Raw genomic sequence first — 16,355 nt, forward strand, 5'->3', positions numbered from 1 at the left:
ATGGTCAATTACAAAAATGGGCCCCATTCTCCACCACTCTCTGCTTCCTTGCCCTTTTCACATGTGACTCTTCTGCTGTTTCCACAAAGGGGTGGAGTGCATTTCCCTATTCCTTGAATTTGGGCTGGCCCCATGACTTTCTTTGACCAACAGAATGCAGCAGGAAGGGATGGGTTCAACCTCAAGGCCTGGGTCTCAAGAGGCCTTGTCCATTTCCACCCACTCTCTCGGAACTCTGCTCAGCTACCATGAGGGTAGGCCCTGGCCAACCTGCTGACAAGAGACACGTAACTCAGTCACTACCCTCCCTCATGATGCCAACAGCTGCCAGACATGAGTAAGGCTATCCAAGGGCAGCCAGCCCCCACCTCCAGAACCTGGAAGCTCCCTGCAGATGCACCAAAGGGCTCAACAACTGTAAGTGATTGTTGTTCTAAACCATCTAGTTTGGTGTGGTTTGTCATGCAGCAAAAACTGGTACAACCAGGGTAGAGAAAGGTATGAATAAGGGTGGGGCTGTCTAATAGGCAATTAGGTGAGACTGGAACACAGGAGGCCAGAAGCCAGAAAGTCTTCTAACTGTTCAAGGTTAAAGTCCTCAGGCTTCTGCCGTGCTGTTTCTGGTGGGCTCCGGAAATCCAAGAACCAGTCCATAGCTCTCTTTTGTGTCCTGTTCCTCACACTGCCCCCCACCCCACCCTAGACCCCACCATACACCTAGAAGTAAATACTTGGATAATGAAGCAAATGCATGACTCAAGCACATAGGATAGTATTAATGATGGATAGTTAGTGGAGAGCCAGGGCCGCCAGCCGGTGGAGTGCTCATGAGTGTTCAGGAATGAGCCAGTGCAATCCCTGCCTGCAGAAGAGGGGCTGGTAATGGATACTGAGCTGCTAACCATCACTGCCCCTAAGGGGACTTCATCTATCCCTAGCAAGGTCACAGTAACTGCAGTTGCCTCCACTGATACTAATTCAGAGCTCTTGCCCCCGCCCTCCCTTTTCCCATATTAACGTCATCCGTTAGCATCTTTTCTTTTCTTCTTTTTTTTGAGACGGAGTTTCGCTCTTGCGGTCCAGGCTGGAGTGCAGTGGTGCCATCTCGGCTCACTGCAACCTCCGCCTCCCGGGTTCAAGAGATTCTCCTGCCTCAGCCTCCCGAGTAGTTGGGACTACAGGCGCCAACCACCACGCCCCGCTAATTTTTGTATTTTTAGTAGAGACAGCGTTTCGCCATGTTGGCCAGGCTGGTCTTGAACTCCTGACCTCAGGTGATCTTGCCCACCTCGGCCTCTCAAAGTGCTGGGATTATAGGCGTGAGCCACCGCGCCCACCGCCTTAGCACGTTTTAAAAACAAAAAGGGCAACGTTTTACAGGAATCGGGGTCTCCCATTGTTGCAGAAACATCCAGCTGATCGCACTTTTTCTTCTTTCTTCTCTCGCCAACTCGTAACTCATCTCAAGTTCACCCACAGGTCTAGTGACTCCGGCTGGCTGCTGCGGGGTGAGGAGACTCGCAGAGTGCCTGACTAGAGGCCGCCCGCGCGCTCTGGATGGTGGCCGTATCTTCAGGGTCTGGGCCCCGGAGCCGCAGTCCTGCAGCAGAGCGCCTGGAGCCGCAAGCAGCGAGCAGCCCGGCGAACCGCACAGCCTCGGCGATAGTCAGCTCCGCGGCCTCTGCTCCCGCCCCTCCCGTCAGCTCCGGGAAGGGGCGGAGACGAGGAGGAGCTGGGGCGGCCGCCGCGCTCCCGGGCGCACCAAGCCCTTTAAAAGCCGCGGGTCTTGACAGCTGTGCTGGCAGCCGCCGCGGTCCCGGACTCCTAGTCCCGCTCTCCCAGCTGGCGAGCCGGCTCCGGGTGCGGCGAGGCCCAGTCCGCTCGGCTTGCGCGCCGGACCGCGGGACGCGCTCCATGCGGCCGCTCAGCATGTCGGGGCACTTTCTGCTCTCACCCATCCCCGAGTCCTCCTCGGACTACCTCCTGCCCAAGGACATCAAACTGGCGGTGCTGGGCGCCGGCCGCGTGGGCAAGAGTGGTGAGTGCGGCGGGGACCCCGGGGCGGCTTCGCTCCCCGGCTCCGGCCGCGACCACTGGGGGCGCTGCGGACGGAGAAAGGGAGCTTCGGCCGAAGCAGAGGGCCGGGGGGCAGGTAGAACCCGGCTGCTTTCGCGCTCGGGGGTCCGGGTCAGTCCCGGCCTGCTTCCCCGGCGTTCCCTGGGGCATCTACTCCTGGGCTCTCGGCGGAGTTGGCGCCTGTTCGGGGATGAGGTGCGGGAGAGGTGTCCCGCCAGTCGTACTCGCGGCCGAGCCCGCGGCACCTCAGTTTTGCGGAGCCTCTGGAAGCAAGCAGTGCCCACGGTTCTGCGCCCCTCACTCCCCCCAGGCCGTCGGGGGTTCCTGGGTTTGACCCGCTTGTCCGACTCCTTCGGTTGATTTGCTCATTTCCTTTTCAGCAATGATCGTCCGCTTCCTGACCAAGAGATTCATTGGCGACTATGAACCGAATACAGGTGAGAATACTTTCACGCTCCCTGCTTTTATGCTTGCGTGTTTCTTTTTCCGGATGGGCGTTTGAGAATTGAAAAGCAAACTCTCCTTCATTCTCCAGGCAAGCTGTATTCACGTCTGGTCTACGTTGAGGGGGACCAGCTCTCCCTGCAGATCCAGGATACTCCCGGGGGCGTCCAGGTAAGAACCGCCAGGGGCAAACAGCTCACTCACACCCGTCAGACCACCCTGGTGGGCACAGCACGTAGGGCGCCCACGCTGGGCGCAGGGGTCTGAACAAGGCATCTAAACCAACCTGTGCATTTACAGGTAGGAATGGGCTCTCCACAGGGGGGGCCAGTAGTTGGGGTGTTAGAAACTCTCTAAGGGGGAGGCATGGTTAGAAGCAGCCTCCTCTTCTTAAGCACCTGACTTAACTTCACTTTGCAACCCTGGTGGGCCATCACTACTTAGGCAGGTCACACCATTTCTTCCAGAGGTAGCCGTGGAAACTTTAACAAAGAGAAAGACATTTAAAACAAAACAAAACAAAAAAACAGGTAGGATTCTAGTGGGAGAGAGTCTTCTCCCCTGGTAAGCTCTGCTTTTTTTGAGACGGAGTTTCACTCTGTTCCCCAGGCTGGAGTGCAGTGGCTGGATCTCAGCTCACTGCAACTTCCACCTGGTAGGTTCCAGCGATTCTCCTGCTTCAGCCTCCCGAGTCGCTGGGAGTACAGGCATCCGCCACAACTCCAACTATTTATTTACTTATGTATTTATTTATATTTTTTTAGTAGAGATGTGGTTTCACTATGCTGGCCAGGCTGGTCTCGAACTCCTGACGTCAAGTGATCCGCCCACCTCGGCTTCCCAAAGTGGTGGGGTTATAGGCATGAGCCACAGCGCCCGGCCAAGCACTGCTGAAGTGCTGCTGTTAATGGCTGTTCCCTCAAGTCAGTAATTGCAATCAGATAACCCCTTGGCAGAGGGTCTAGAATGTAACTTGTTTATTAACCAGTTACTAATTGCTACTCCCTTCTCCAGAGGAAAGGTCTTGTGGAAGAACCCTAAGAAAGGAATTTCTTTCTGTAACATTCTTAAGAAGTGCATGTTAAAAATATTTTTATGGGTTTGGGAATAGATATTTATCTTGGCTTATTTTCAAAGTTTTGTTTATTATGAGTTAGTGTTTCCTAAAACTTGAGCCATTCTAGTTTAAGGTCATTCTTCAGTCAGCCATGGTTCACCAAAGACTGCCTGACAAGCAAGGGGTTTAAAAATAATGCAGGGATAACAGCTAATAAAGTAACCCAGGCAGGGAGTTTGCCTGGGAATCTGCTCTTTGCATATCAAAAGCCTGCTTCTGCAGAAGCTGGGTGGAAACTGAAAACTGTTTAGCGATTTCTTTTTCAAGTGTTTCTTCAAGGGTTGCCTTGATGTTTTTGAGTTTATCTCCCACTGAGGGTTTCCTTGACTGGATGTCATTTTGATGTTTTCTCAGATCCAAGACAGTCTCCCCCAGGTCGTCGATTCCCTGTCCAAATGCGTGCAGTGGGCCGAGGGCTTTTTACTGGTCTATTCCATCACAGACTACGACAGCTACCTGTCCATCCGACCCCTTTATCAGCACATCCGGAAGGTCCACCCTGACTCTAAAGCCCCTGTCATCATTGTGGGCAACAAGGGGGACCTTTTGCATGCCCGGCAGGTGCAGACACAGGACGGTATTCAGCTAGCCAATGAGCTGGGCAGCCTGTTCCTTGAAATTTCCACTAGCGAAAACTATGAAGATGTCTGTGATGTGTTTCAGCATCTCTGCAAAGAAGTAAGCAAGATGCACGGCCTCAGTGGGGAAAGAAGAAGAGCCTCCATCATCCCTCGGCCCCGCTCTCCCAACATGCAGGACCTGAAGAGACGCTTCAAGCAGGCTCTGTCTCCCAAAGTCAAAGCCCCCACTGCACTGGGGTGAACTATCTCAGACAGATGCCTCTCCTTTTTAATATGCATTTGTGCAGCTAAAAGACTGGGCTTCTTCCTTTTTAATCACACATTCAGAGTTTATTTTTATAAAAAGATTGATTTTCAAGTACATGTGTATTTCTGAAAATTCAGTGATTGCCTAGAAGCTGGATAAAATTTTGTTTTGGTAAAAGAACTTTTTTTTTTTTTTTTTTTTTTTTTACTGTAACCACTGGCCACTTTTCCATTAAAGGCAAAATGGCAACATTGCTCATTGTTTTCTCAATGTCTTTTTATAGAAATTGTGCTTGCAGCAGCTGCCAGAACTGTCTATGCTTGCCCTCGGTCTGAACTCTGATTGGTGTCTCGCAGTGGGGAGGAGTTCGTGTAGAGAGAGTCTGTTGTGGGAGAAAGGAAAGTATGTGGAGGAGGAGAGGGATTTGAATAACTGCAGGATGTCTTTAAATGGGACACTGCCACCAGTCATGAAATTGACACTGTGTGATTTTCACGGGAAGGGGTACAGTGTGAGCTGATGCTAAAACGTTACAAGTCATGAGTAACATTTATTGGTGCAAATACAAGTTTATACTGTACGCATATTACAAAACAAAAACCCCTTTTATAGTATTCCTTATGTCAGTAAGTGGGCCCTACCACCCAAAAGTTACCTCAAAATTCTCCTTCCCTTCCAATAGGGCACCAGATCTGTCCATCCTCACTCCTGTTTTTCTCTAAAGCCTCACTGTCCCTTAATCTAGCCCTCCCTTTGACTGGCAGGCAAGACTCATGTTTCTTGGCTTCTAGAATGGCATCTTCTATTTGTCTCTTCACATCAGAACAACCCTACTAAAACTAACCCTAATCATTTTACTTCTATAAAAAACTCAACTGGTTTCCCCTTATCTACTGGTTAAGATAGACAGGAGACATGGCATCAAGATTATTTACCACCTCTCCAGGCTTATCAACCCCTCCTTCCAACACACACACCCCAACAGTCAGTGCATTCCAACAGATTGTCTTTCTCAGCCTGCTCCAGACTCTTTCATGTCTTCCTGTCTTGGCACAAACTATCCCTCTGCCTCAAATATTTTTTCCAATTCTATATCTAATGGCTTGCTAACTCGTCTTTAAAAACTCAAGTCACATGCTACGTTCAGCTCTGGGAGGCCTTCTCTGGTCTTCCTCTATTCCTGGAACATTTGTGTTATAACCCAAGCCTGTCACGTAGCTATTTGTTACTCCATTGTAAGGAGTCCCCCTCGAGGGCAGTAGCTGCATTTTATGATCCTGTATTCCAACCTTCTAGTTCAGTGCTTGCCCATAGAGTGGTAAGTTTTAAGTAAACATATAATGAATACATGAATGAATACACCATTTATGGTGCCAAGGGTCAATGATGGGAGATTGGGAGATTACCATGAAACAAACTGTTACTTCTGCAAGGCAAGGACAGGTGTTCTGAGTAATTAAAGATTATTAGCTGTGATGGAGAGCTAATAATTAGAGATTATTAGCTGACATATGCAGCTTCTGGCAATCACAGACCATTACCCTTCCACAAGGACAGCTCTGTCCAGACCTGTGATGTCAGCACCGCTTTTCCCTGTAGTTGAACGGCGTCTACCTATACAAAGTGGTGTGAAGGGTTAAGAAAATTAGATAATGCATGTCTAAAAGAGTGTCCAAATAATTAAGTAAAATATTAATTTGGTCAGGAGGCTGAGGCAGGAGAATGGCGTGAACCCTGGAGGAGGAGCTTGCAATGAGCAGAGATCGCACCACTGCACTCCAGCCTGGGTGACAAAGCGAGACTCCGTCTCAAAAAAAAAAAAAAAAAAAAATCAATTTGGACTCCATCTTTTAAAAAATGCCTCACATCCTCCTCGTTTGCATGCTCTCAGAACAAAAGCTCCATCATCTGTTCTGCTTCCTGCCGTGCATCTTAACATTGCAGGTGTAGACCCAAGAACAACTGATTCTCCTAGTCCCTGCCATGCCTACAACATGTCCAGATTGCAGCCTGTCACCAGGGACTTCTCTGCCTTCAAGGAACTGAGATCAAACATCCCATGGGAAAAAGTTAAATCACAATCTAAAAGCTAAAGAATAAGACAAGAGCTGTCCACAGGCCACCTATGATCAAGTTTCAAATGAGTGAATGCTAAGAACAGAAAGTCATCTTGAACTCTTCAGGGGAGCAGGCTGTGGATCAGAAGGGTCAAAAGACGAGTCCCAAGGCCATTTCAAAGGGACTCACAGCCTTGTGGGCTCAGGCAGGCTGATGGGCCAAGCAGAAAGCACCCTCTCCTGTCTTCTTTCTCTCCCAGTATCATAAATGATTGACCTGCAGGGCTTCACGGCCAGCTTTATTCTCTGGTCCCTGAAACTGGCCCAGCACAGGAGCTGGCTTTTGCTGGTCGTGGAGAAACTTCGTTGTCTGTGGCCGCTCTTTCCCAGGCCTCCCGCTAATCAGCAGTGGGGTCTCCTGGGGATCATAGTGCTTAGGGAGTATCTGGAAGGCTCTTGGGATGGTAGCTCCAGAGATGGAAGAGGTGAGCATGGAGTTATCGGAAAGCGGTTAAACTGGAAAGTTGTGTAGGGAAGAGAGCTGAGGATATAGGCTTGGCTGAGTGCTAAGGAAGCCCTAACAGGGGAAGCTGAGCTCTAAGCCAACCTCCCCTTCCCTCACCAATGGGGAGGGCATAGTTGAGAGAGCCATGGGTGTTATTATTTTGCAGGCAGGGGCAGAAGTCCTGAAACACTGGACAGAACATTGGGTAGAACATTAAAAGAAACTTGGGTGGGTGTGGAGAGAACAGTATCTGTGCATTTTATCTAATAGTTTTGCCTTACCTCTGAGGTGTTATGGCCGGTGCAAGAATTTACCTCTATCCTCATGAGAGAAGTGGGACTGTAGCTTCCCCCACCCACTTCGCCTCCCTCCTCCATCCCTGCCTCTGTGGGAAAATCTGTCTCTGAAACCCCCAGGCCTCCACTGCTGGCATTCGTTCTCCTTCTGGTCAAGGCTCAGTCACTGATTCTGCTTTAAAACTCTGCAGAATGATTTAATTAATGTTGCAATCAGTGTTGTTCTGGAGAAATGGATGCAATCCAAAATGGCTAAATTGTACATCCTGCAAACATTCCGTACTTCACATGCAACTCATGAGAAGCAAACTCAAATAATGGAAAAATAAGTCAATTATAATAGAAGAAGATAAATTTGTTTTGCTTGTGTTTAGGCGAAGGGCACAACGGAAGTTCTAAAGTTTATTAATATCTGTTTAGAGAAATGGATTAAAATAAATACTGGAAGGCAGTGGTAAACAATTGAGCAAATAAAAAAGACAAGATGACTGTTCAGTTATAAATTGGGGCTCGAATTGCTTTTTTGCTCCTTGTATATGTTGCAATTTCAACTTCTCATTATGCAAAGTTACCAATTCAAATTTACAATGCAAATACATTTTCTGTGATTAATAAACTATTATTACCATTTACTCTCTCTCCAAAAGGTGGAATATTTTGAAAGACTTTGTTAAAATTAGTTTCAAGCTACTGTGGTGGCACTTAGGAAGAAACATGTGATATGGAAAAAAAAAAGATTATTTTCCAAACATCATTAATTGAGCTAGGGCCCTAGAAAAAAATTAATCTATGTAAGTGATGATTTGGTTGCAATTGCAAAGCAATTTTCAGCATAACAGAGTAGAAATGCGCCTGCCTTAGATGAAATGTCTAGAAATCTCCCTTGTGTACCCTCTCTTTATGTACTTCTCTAGTAGAAAGTCAGCTCTGTTAGGATTTGAGTGAGTCCTCATTTATCTTCAGCTCCACAGCACCTGTTCAAGTGTCCAGTACACAGCAGGATCCTCAAAAATATTGGCTAAGCTGAACTGTTAGAAATATTGGAGTCCCTAAAGTTACTTTTTTATTGTTCATGAGTACAGAGGTGTATTAGGGTTCTCTAGAGGGACAGAACTAATGAACAGATATATGTGTGTAAAGAGTTTATTAAGTATTAATTCTAACAATCACAGGGTCCCACAATGGGCCATCTGCAGGCTGAGGAGCAAGGAGAGCCAGTCCGAATTCTGAAACTGAAGAAACAGGAGTCTGGTGTTCAAGGGCCTTACCTCTGAAATGGAAGCATCCAGCACAGGAGAAAGGTACAGGCTGGGAGGCTAAGCCAGTCTCTCTTTTCACATTTTTCTGTCTGCTTATATTCTAACTGCGATAGAAGCTGATTAGATTGTGCCCACCCAGATTAAGGGTGGGTCTGCCTTTCCCAGCCCACTGACTCAAATGTTAATCTCCTTTGGTAACACCCTCTCAGACACACCCAGGATCAATACTTTGTATCCTTCAATCCAATCAAGTTGACACTCACTATTAACCATAACAAGGGGTATATATCTATATCCTGAGTTTTCTTCATCAAACTGTCAGAGACAGCCCCTTTCCCACCCATCTCCCCGGCCTCTTTTTTATCTTTTTTTTTTTTTTTTTTTTTTTTTTTGAGGCAGGGTCTCGCTCTGTCACCCAGGCTAGAGTGCAGTAGCATGATCTCAGCTCACTGCAACCTCTGCCCCCCAGGCTCAGGCAGTCCTTCCATGTCAGTCTCCCAAGTAGCTGAGATTACAGGCACGCACCACCGCATCCAGCTAATTTTTGTATTTCTGGTTGAGACAGGGTTTTACCAACCATGTTGCCCAGGCTGGTCCCAAACTCCTGAGCTCAAAGGATCCACCCGCCTCAGTCTCCTAAAGTGCTGGGATTACAGGCGTGAGCCACCGCACCTGGCCTCCTTTCCCCTTCTTTAACTCAGAGAACATTCTCCAGAGAAAGGCTACTTGAACAAAATAGATGCTTTCAATTTTGCTTATATCTTTAGAAAAACCATGACAACAGTGATTTGCATTATTTTAAATCACATCTATTGAGAATTCGCTTTGTGCAAAAAGCCCTGTGCTACATGTTGTTGTGATCAAGACAGCCTTCCTTTCCCAGGAACTGAGTTCAGTGGGAGTTCTGGGTCACACCTCCGAAGGGGTCACTTGTTTTCCGGGAGATGTGAATTTAAACTCTGACCCTACCTGAGGGTGTTGACAAAATCAGTGGGGGATGCAGATCACAGAGCCGAGGGGGGATGGAAGCAAATACCACAAAGAGTGTGAAAGTATCGTTACTAAGAAAGGATGTTTCTTACTTTACAAATTGTAAAGCATCATTTCCTTGGAGGCATGTGTTCAGTTCAAGATTAATGAGTTAAAATTGTAAAATATTTACTGCCATTTCTTATTGGCATTCTTTGCTCATATTGGAAAAACACTGTTAACTGCAGGGCTTACTTCTATAACCCAATTTTGCCTAGCAATACTAATGTGGATTTATAACTGGGAAAACAAGGATGCTTCCGAAGCTCCTGCCAATTAATAGAACCAGCCTTGTGGAGACAGAATAGCACGTGTTCCCAAATGAGGTCTGGGTTCAAATCCCAACTTCGCCATTGGTGATATAAGCGTCCTTATCTTAAAATGGAAATAATAGTACCCATCAGACAGAATTGTTTGTGGAATCTGACACATATATGGTGCTCAGTAAGTTGTAATTGTTTATTTATTTATTTTTAAATATTTTAGGCTGTAGTGCTGGCTACTTGGGAGAATAAGGTGGGAGGATCACTTGTACACAGGAGTTCAAGGTCAGCCTGGGCAACAGAGTAAGACCCCAGCTTTAAAAATAAATAAATAAAAGTAAAATATCTTGGTACATTATGAAGCTGCTTTTGCAAATGAGTGTTTCTTGGGCTTGCTTGGATACTCTAAAAGATACAGTAGTTGCTTTGAAGTACATGACTTTTCCCATTTCGCTTCTGGGAAAAAGAAGGTTTGCAAGGGAATAGTTGTTTCTTCAATAATAACACCTAACAATTACTGATCTTTTATGTATGCTGGGTTAATTTTCTAAATAATCCATTGAGATAGAACTATTATCATTCCCAATGATACAGGAATGCTGGGAAGGGAAGAGTGTGGTCCCTTTAAATGATACGGAAGAGGGGAAGGGAAATGCTGGGTAGAGGAGGGCATGGTCCCTGGCTAGGGCTCCACCCCCACGGACCTGGGTGAGAACAGGCTTTTTTGCTTTTCTGTCAAAAGTTACATTTCCCAAGACCACCCTGGCCTGCCGTGCCCCCATTCTGTGCCTATAAAAACTGACACCGCAGCAAGCAGACACACATGTAGCTGAACAGAGAGAGGAGCACATCAGTCAAGAAACACACAGGTGGCTGGAAGTCCAGAGCAACACATCCACAGGCACCCGCTCGCCAGCAGGCCAGCAGAACAACAGTGAGTTTGGCTGGGGTAGTTGGAGGAGAGCCGGGGCCAGCTTGACTCCAGTGGAAACCCACCTCCCTTCTGGCTCCTCCATTTGCTGGGAGCTACGTCCACTCAGTAAAACCTTGCACTCATTCTCCAAGCCCACGTGTGATCCGATTCTTCCAGTACAGCAAGGCAGGTAACCCCGGGATACAGAAAGCCCTCTGTCCTTGCAATAAGGCAGGGGTCTAATTGAGCTAACACAAGCGGCCTATAGATGGCAAACTGAAAGAGCACCCTGTAACACACGCCCGTTGGGGCTTTAGCTGTAAACATTCACACCTAGACACTGCCGTGGGGTGGGAGCCCCACAGCCTGCCTGTCTGTATGCTCCCCTAGAGGTGTGAGCAGCGGGGCACTGAAGAAGGGAGCCACTCCCCCATCGCGTGCCCTGTGAGGAGGACAAGCGAACTTTCCCATTTTAGTATATTTCGTTTTTTTACATGTGCCCCAAAAAAGTATCTCCCATATTTCAGATTAGGAAACTGAGGCCCAGAGAAGTCAAGCAATGAATGGCCGAAAGTCATATGAGCCAAGAAACCAGGATATCTGGCTTCAGGAAGGGAAGATAATTCCGTGCAGCTCAGGCTGTTTCCTCTGCCCAGTTCTTTGTGCCTGCTGACATATTTGGGGGGAACTTGTAAAAAATACAGCTTCAGGGTCCAGCCCCAGGGGTTCTGTTGCTATGGTTTTGAGCTGTGGTCGGTGGGGATCCTGCATTTCAGCAAACTTCCTGGTTGGCATTGTTACCTGATGTCTGGCTTTGAAGCTTGTGAGAGAGACCCCAGTCTGGACTTGTTCCAAGCTTCTCGTTTATCCAAGGGGCAGTCAGACTTGGACAGCAAGAGCCTTGTTGGGAAGAAGGCAGGAATTGCTGGGTGTCTTGCCATGAGGCTGGGTGCTGGGTGAGTTGATTCAGCAAAGCTGCGTCCAGGCTGCCTCAGTACCACTTGGCAGAGCTGAGTCCTTCTCCATGGCCAGGTGACCTTGAGTCACCCCTTTGAAAGCCATTCTGGGGTGGGCATAGCGGGCTGGAGATGGGGGTAGTGGGCATTATCTACATCAACGGGCCCCAGGGACACCCTCTCGCTGGCCACAGTCTCTCTTCTCTGACCAGTGCCCCTGAGAGGCAGCCTCTAAGGCAGCCCTTGGTGATTCATGAGCTTTCTCTTGTCTAGGAGGTAGCAGGTTAGCATCTTGTGAAGAGGAGGAGGTGACTGAATGTCATCCCAGTGTCCCAGGGCTGTGAGAGTGAATGGTTACTACGCCAGAGCAGAAATTGGCAATGCACCTTTGAGAGCTCAAAGCATTCCCCCCTCCCACTCCCGCCCCCGCCATTGATTTTGTCCGGCACTGTCTCCAGGAATTGCATGCTGTGTGTGCACGTGCACCTGTCCATGTGCTGGGAGAGGCAAGAGAGAGGTAGCAAGTTCAGAGTTTGAAAAGAAAGGCCAGGCCAGGTGCAGGGGCTCACACCTGTAATCCCAGCACCTTGGGAGGCCGAGGCGGGCGGATCATGAAGTCAGGAGATTGAGACCATCCTGGCTAACACAGTGAAACTCCATCTCTACTAAATATACAAAAAATTAGCCGGGCGTGGTGGTGGGCGCCTGTAGTCCCAGCTACTAGGGAGGCTGAGGCAGGAGAATCACTGGAACCCGGGAGGTGGAGAGGTTGCAGTGAGCTGAGGTCGCGCCACCGCACTCCAGCCTGGGCAATAGAGTGAGACTCCATCTCAAAAATAAATAAGTAAATAAATAAAATAAATAATAAAATAAAATAAGTCCCTGGACCATGGCGGTGGCAGAGAGAACAGACGGGATGCGGCAGATGCAGGAGTGATGGTTTAAAAGGAGAGTCCGCAGCAGAGAGATGTCTGCAACCTAGAGGTTGGAGCGAAGGAGACAGAGGTCTTGAAGGTGACCCAAACTTTTGAGTGCAGAACTGGGTGAAAAGAAACATTCTGTTCCGGTGGAAGGTACCCCAGCAGAGGGACTGGGTGGAGGAGGAAGTTGAATTGAGATTCGAAGATGCCCTCAGCTCAGAAGATAAGTCAGGGCGAAAGGAATAGATTTGGGAGGTGGGAGGGGCACGATGCCGAGTGAGTCCTTTTGAAGGCCCTGGGGTGGAAGTAATCATGGAGTGTGTAATATTCCTTATGCTGAAGGGCAGGCTGGGTGATGCAAATAGCTTAGAATTTAATGTTAATGCTTTTTTATCTTGGTAATGTTGCTTGGTAACATTGGTACCAAGCCAGATTAGTAAGATTTACCAAGATTAATAAATCTTGGTAAAATTGCTTAATTTCTTAATAATTATAATACGACTTTTTGTTGTTGTTTTGAGACAGGTCTCACTCCATTGTCCAGGCTGGAGTGCAGTGGCACAATCATGGCTCACTGCAGCCTCAACCTCCTGGACTCAAGTGATCCTCCCACCTCAGCCTCCCGAGTAGCTGGGACTACAGGCACCCACCACCATGCCTGGTTAATTTTAGTATTTTTTGTAGAGACAGGTTTTGCCATGTTGCCCAAGCTGGTATCAAACCCCTGGACTCAAGCCAACTGCCCACCTTGGCCTCCCAAAGTGCTGGGGTTACAGGCATGAGTCACTGTCCCCGGCAATAAGGTAACTTTAAAAATAGAAAATCTAGTTTGTTAAGACTCTACTTTTCTCTATCCAAGGAATACGTACACAACACACACACACAAATTATATATATATAAAATATATGTGTATATATGTATATATAATATACATATGTGTACATATGTATATATATGTATATATAACATACGTGTATATAATATATAATATGGCCGGGCGCGGTGGCTCAAGCCTGTAATCCCAGCACTTTGGGAGGCCGAGACGGGCGGATCACGATGTCAGGAGATCAAGACCATCCTGGCTAACACGGTGAAACCCCGTCTCTACTAAAAAATACAAAAAAAAAAACCTAGCCGGGCGAGGTGGCGGGCGCCTGTAGTCCCAGCTACTCGGGAGGCTGAGGCAGGAGAATGGCGTGAACCCGGGAGGCGGAGCTTGCAGTGAGCCGAGATCCGGCCACTGCACTCCAGCCTGGGCGGCAGAGCGAGACTCCGTCTCAAAAAATATATATATACACATATATATATAAAAAATATATGTGTATATATGTGTATATATAATATATGTGTATATGTTATATTATATATACATATGTCTAGAAACCATTGCTATGGTTACTAAATGACACCACATAGGGCTGGCAGGGCATCGTCATTGTCCATAACCAGTACCTGTTGAGCTTGTGCCAGATGTTTAGCGCATTTTCCACTTCGCTACTGCTCAAACTCTAATCTTTGAATAATGACTCCGTTTCTCTCTTGCAAGGGGCAAGCAGTCCCTGCTGCAGAGGAGCGGCCCCTTCTTTAAAACCGGTGCATCATCCGTTGGCTAGGTTCCGCTTGGGCAGTCCCTTCAGGAAATTCTTGGTTTTCTTTCTGGTTTCTGTGTCGGCGCTGCTTGTCGTAAGGAGGTGGGATAGAATTGGCGGGGGGAAGTCTCCATTGCCTGCTGCCTGGGACCCAGACCATGAGTCTTGTAACTGCATCCGACTCATCTGACTCCACATTTGTGTAACAAAGTTGTGAGTTGTTTTTCCAGGTTGAAGGTCATGTAACCTGAGCATGCCCAGATAAACCAAGTGGGCAACCACAGGCGGGACCTAATTGCTCAGACCAAGGAACAGGGAATGAATTAAGAAGCAGAAACCTGGCTGAGTATGGTGGCTTATGCCTGTAATCCCAACACTTTCAGAGGCCGAGGCAGGCGGATCACCTGAGGTCAGGAGTTCGAGACCAGTTCAGCCAACATAGTGAAACCTTGTCTCTACTAAAAATACAAAAATTATCTGGGTGTGGTGGCACGTGCCTGTAATCCCAGCTACTTGGGAGGCTGAGGCAGGAGAATCACTTGAACTCAGAAGGCAGAGACTGCAATGAGCTGAGATTGTGCCACTGCATTCCAGCGTGGGTGACAGAGTAAGACTCTTACTCTAAAAACAAAACAAAAAAAAAAAGCAGAAACCAGACAGCAGGACCCAGGACCCATTCAGATCATTCCTCATTACCCTCTGACTATCAAACCTGCCCCAACTCCCAGACTGGGGAGACAGATTTGAGGCTGACTCCTGTCTTCTTGTTTGGCAGCTTTGCAATAAACTACTCTCTCTATAGAAACTTGGTTCAGTGTTTGGCTTTCCAAAGTGTGGGCCAATGGGGCCAGTTCAGTTCAGTAACAGCCTTACCTGCTTTATTTCTGGCAAATCTTAGCCTCTTTAAAAAACACTTTAATTTTGAAATAAGTTTGGATTTACAAAAGCGTTCCCAAGATAGCACAGAGAGTTCTTGTGTGGTCTTCACTGAGCTTCTGTTGTTATTATCTTATATAACCATGGTGCACTTAGTGAAACAATGCTATTGTGTTTGTTTTCTATGGCTGCTGTAACAAATTACCACAGACATGGTGGCTTTGAATAACACAGATGTATTGTCTCACACATCTGGAGGTCACAAGTCCAAAATGGGTCTCACTGGGCTCAAAGCAAGATGTCGGCCAGGTGCAGTGGCTTACACCTGTAATCCCAGCAATTTGGGAGGCTGAGGCAGGTGGATCACTTGAGCTCAGGAGTTCAAGACCAGCCTGGGCAACATGGCAAAACCCTGTCTTTACAAAAAATACAAAAATTAGCTGGGTGTCGTGGTGTGTGCCTGTGGTCCCAGCTACTTGGGAGGGCTGAGGCGAGAGGATTGCTTGAGCCCAGGAGGTTGAGGCTACAGTGAGCCGTGATGGCGCTACTGCACTCCAGCCTGGGTGGCAGAGAGAGACCCTGTCTCGAGAAAAAAAAAAAAAAAGAAAAGAAAAGATATCCCTAGGGCTGTGTTCCTTCTAGTGGTCTAGGGGAGAATGTTTCCTTGTCATCTCCAGCTTCTAGAGGCTGCTTGTGTCCTTGGCCTGAGGCCTCCTTCCACTTTTTTTTTTTAGCTGTATTTATTTTATTTACGTAGAGAGGAGAAGCTTGCTATGTTGCACAGGCTGCCCTCACATTCCTGGGCTCAAATGATCCTCTCGCCTCAGCTTCCTGAGTAGGTAGGACTTAGGCACATGCCACCTCACCTGGCTTACTAAACTCTATTTTTAAGAACAGTTTCAGGTTCACAGTAAAATTGAGTAGCAAGTACAGACAGTTCCCATACATCCTCTGCCCCCACACATACATACACTCCCCCACTATCAACATCCAGCAAGACTTGTGCGGGATGGTACATTTGTTGCAATTGGTGAACCTACGCTGAGACATCACTGTTAACCAAAGTCCACAGTCGACCTTAGCGTTCAGTCTTTTGTTTTGACAAATGTGTAAGGACCCGAATCCACAATTACAGTATCATACAGAATGATTTCACTGCCCTAAAAATCCCGTGTGCTCTACGTAGTCACCCCTTCCTCCTCTCATACCCTTGGAAACCACTGGTC

The 16,355-nt window shown here is 47.6% G+C and overlaps 1 protein-coding gene across 5 annotated transcripts in view; it reads left to right on the forward strand.

The window, feature by feature from the left end:
- The first annotated feature begins 341 nt into the window (after positions 1-341).
- RASL11A (RAS like family 11 member A) overlaps positions 342-16,355 on the forward strand; it is a 92,909-nt gene continuing 76,895 nt past the window's right edge. For 2 of the 5 annotated variants that reach the window (XM_074021763.1, XM_074021762.1), the window contains exons 1-4: positions 1,801-2,038; positions 2,457-2,513; positions 2,612-2,691; positions 8,496-8,624. In XM_074021763.1, the coding sequence (XP_073877864.1) occupies positions 1,915-2,038; positions 2,457-2,513; positions 2,612-2,691; positions 8,496-8,597 (363 nt within the window). In that variant the 5' untranslated portion in view covers positions 1,801-1,914 and the 3' untranslated portion in view covers positions 8,598-8,624. Of the gene's footprint in view, positions 418-1,800; positions 2,039-2,456; positions 2,514-2,611; positions 2,692-3,991; positions 4,719-8,495; positions 8,625-16,355 lie in introns of those variants that run through there. The other 3 variants (XM_045376996.3, XM_015439096.4, XM_074021761.1) reach the window with 3 other exon arrangements.

This window comes from Macaca fascicularis, chromosome 17 (genome assembly GCF_037993035.2).
Source record: "Macaca fascicularis isolate 582-1 chromosome 17, T2T-MFA8v1.1".
Classification (NCBI taxonomy): Eukaryota; Metazoa; Chordata; class Mammalia; order Primates; family Cercopithecidae; genus Macaca; species Macaca fascicularis.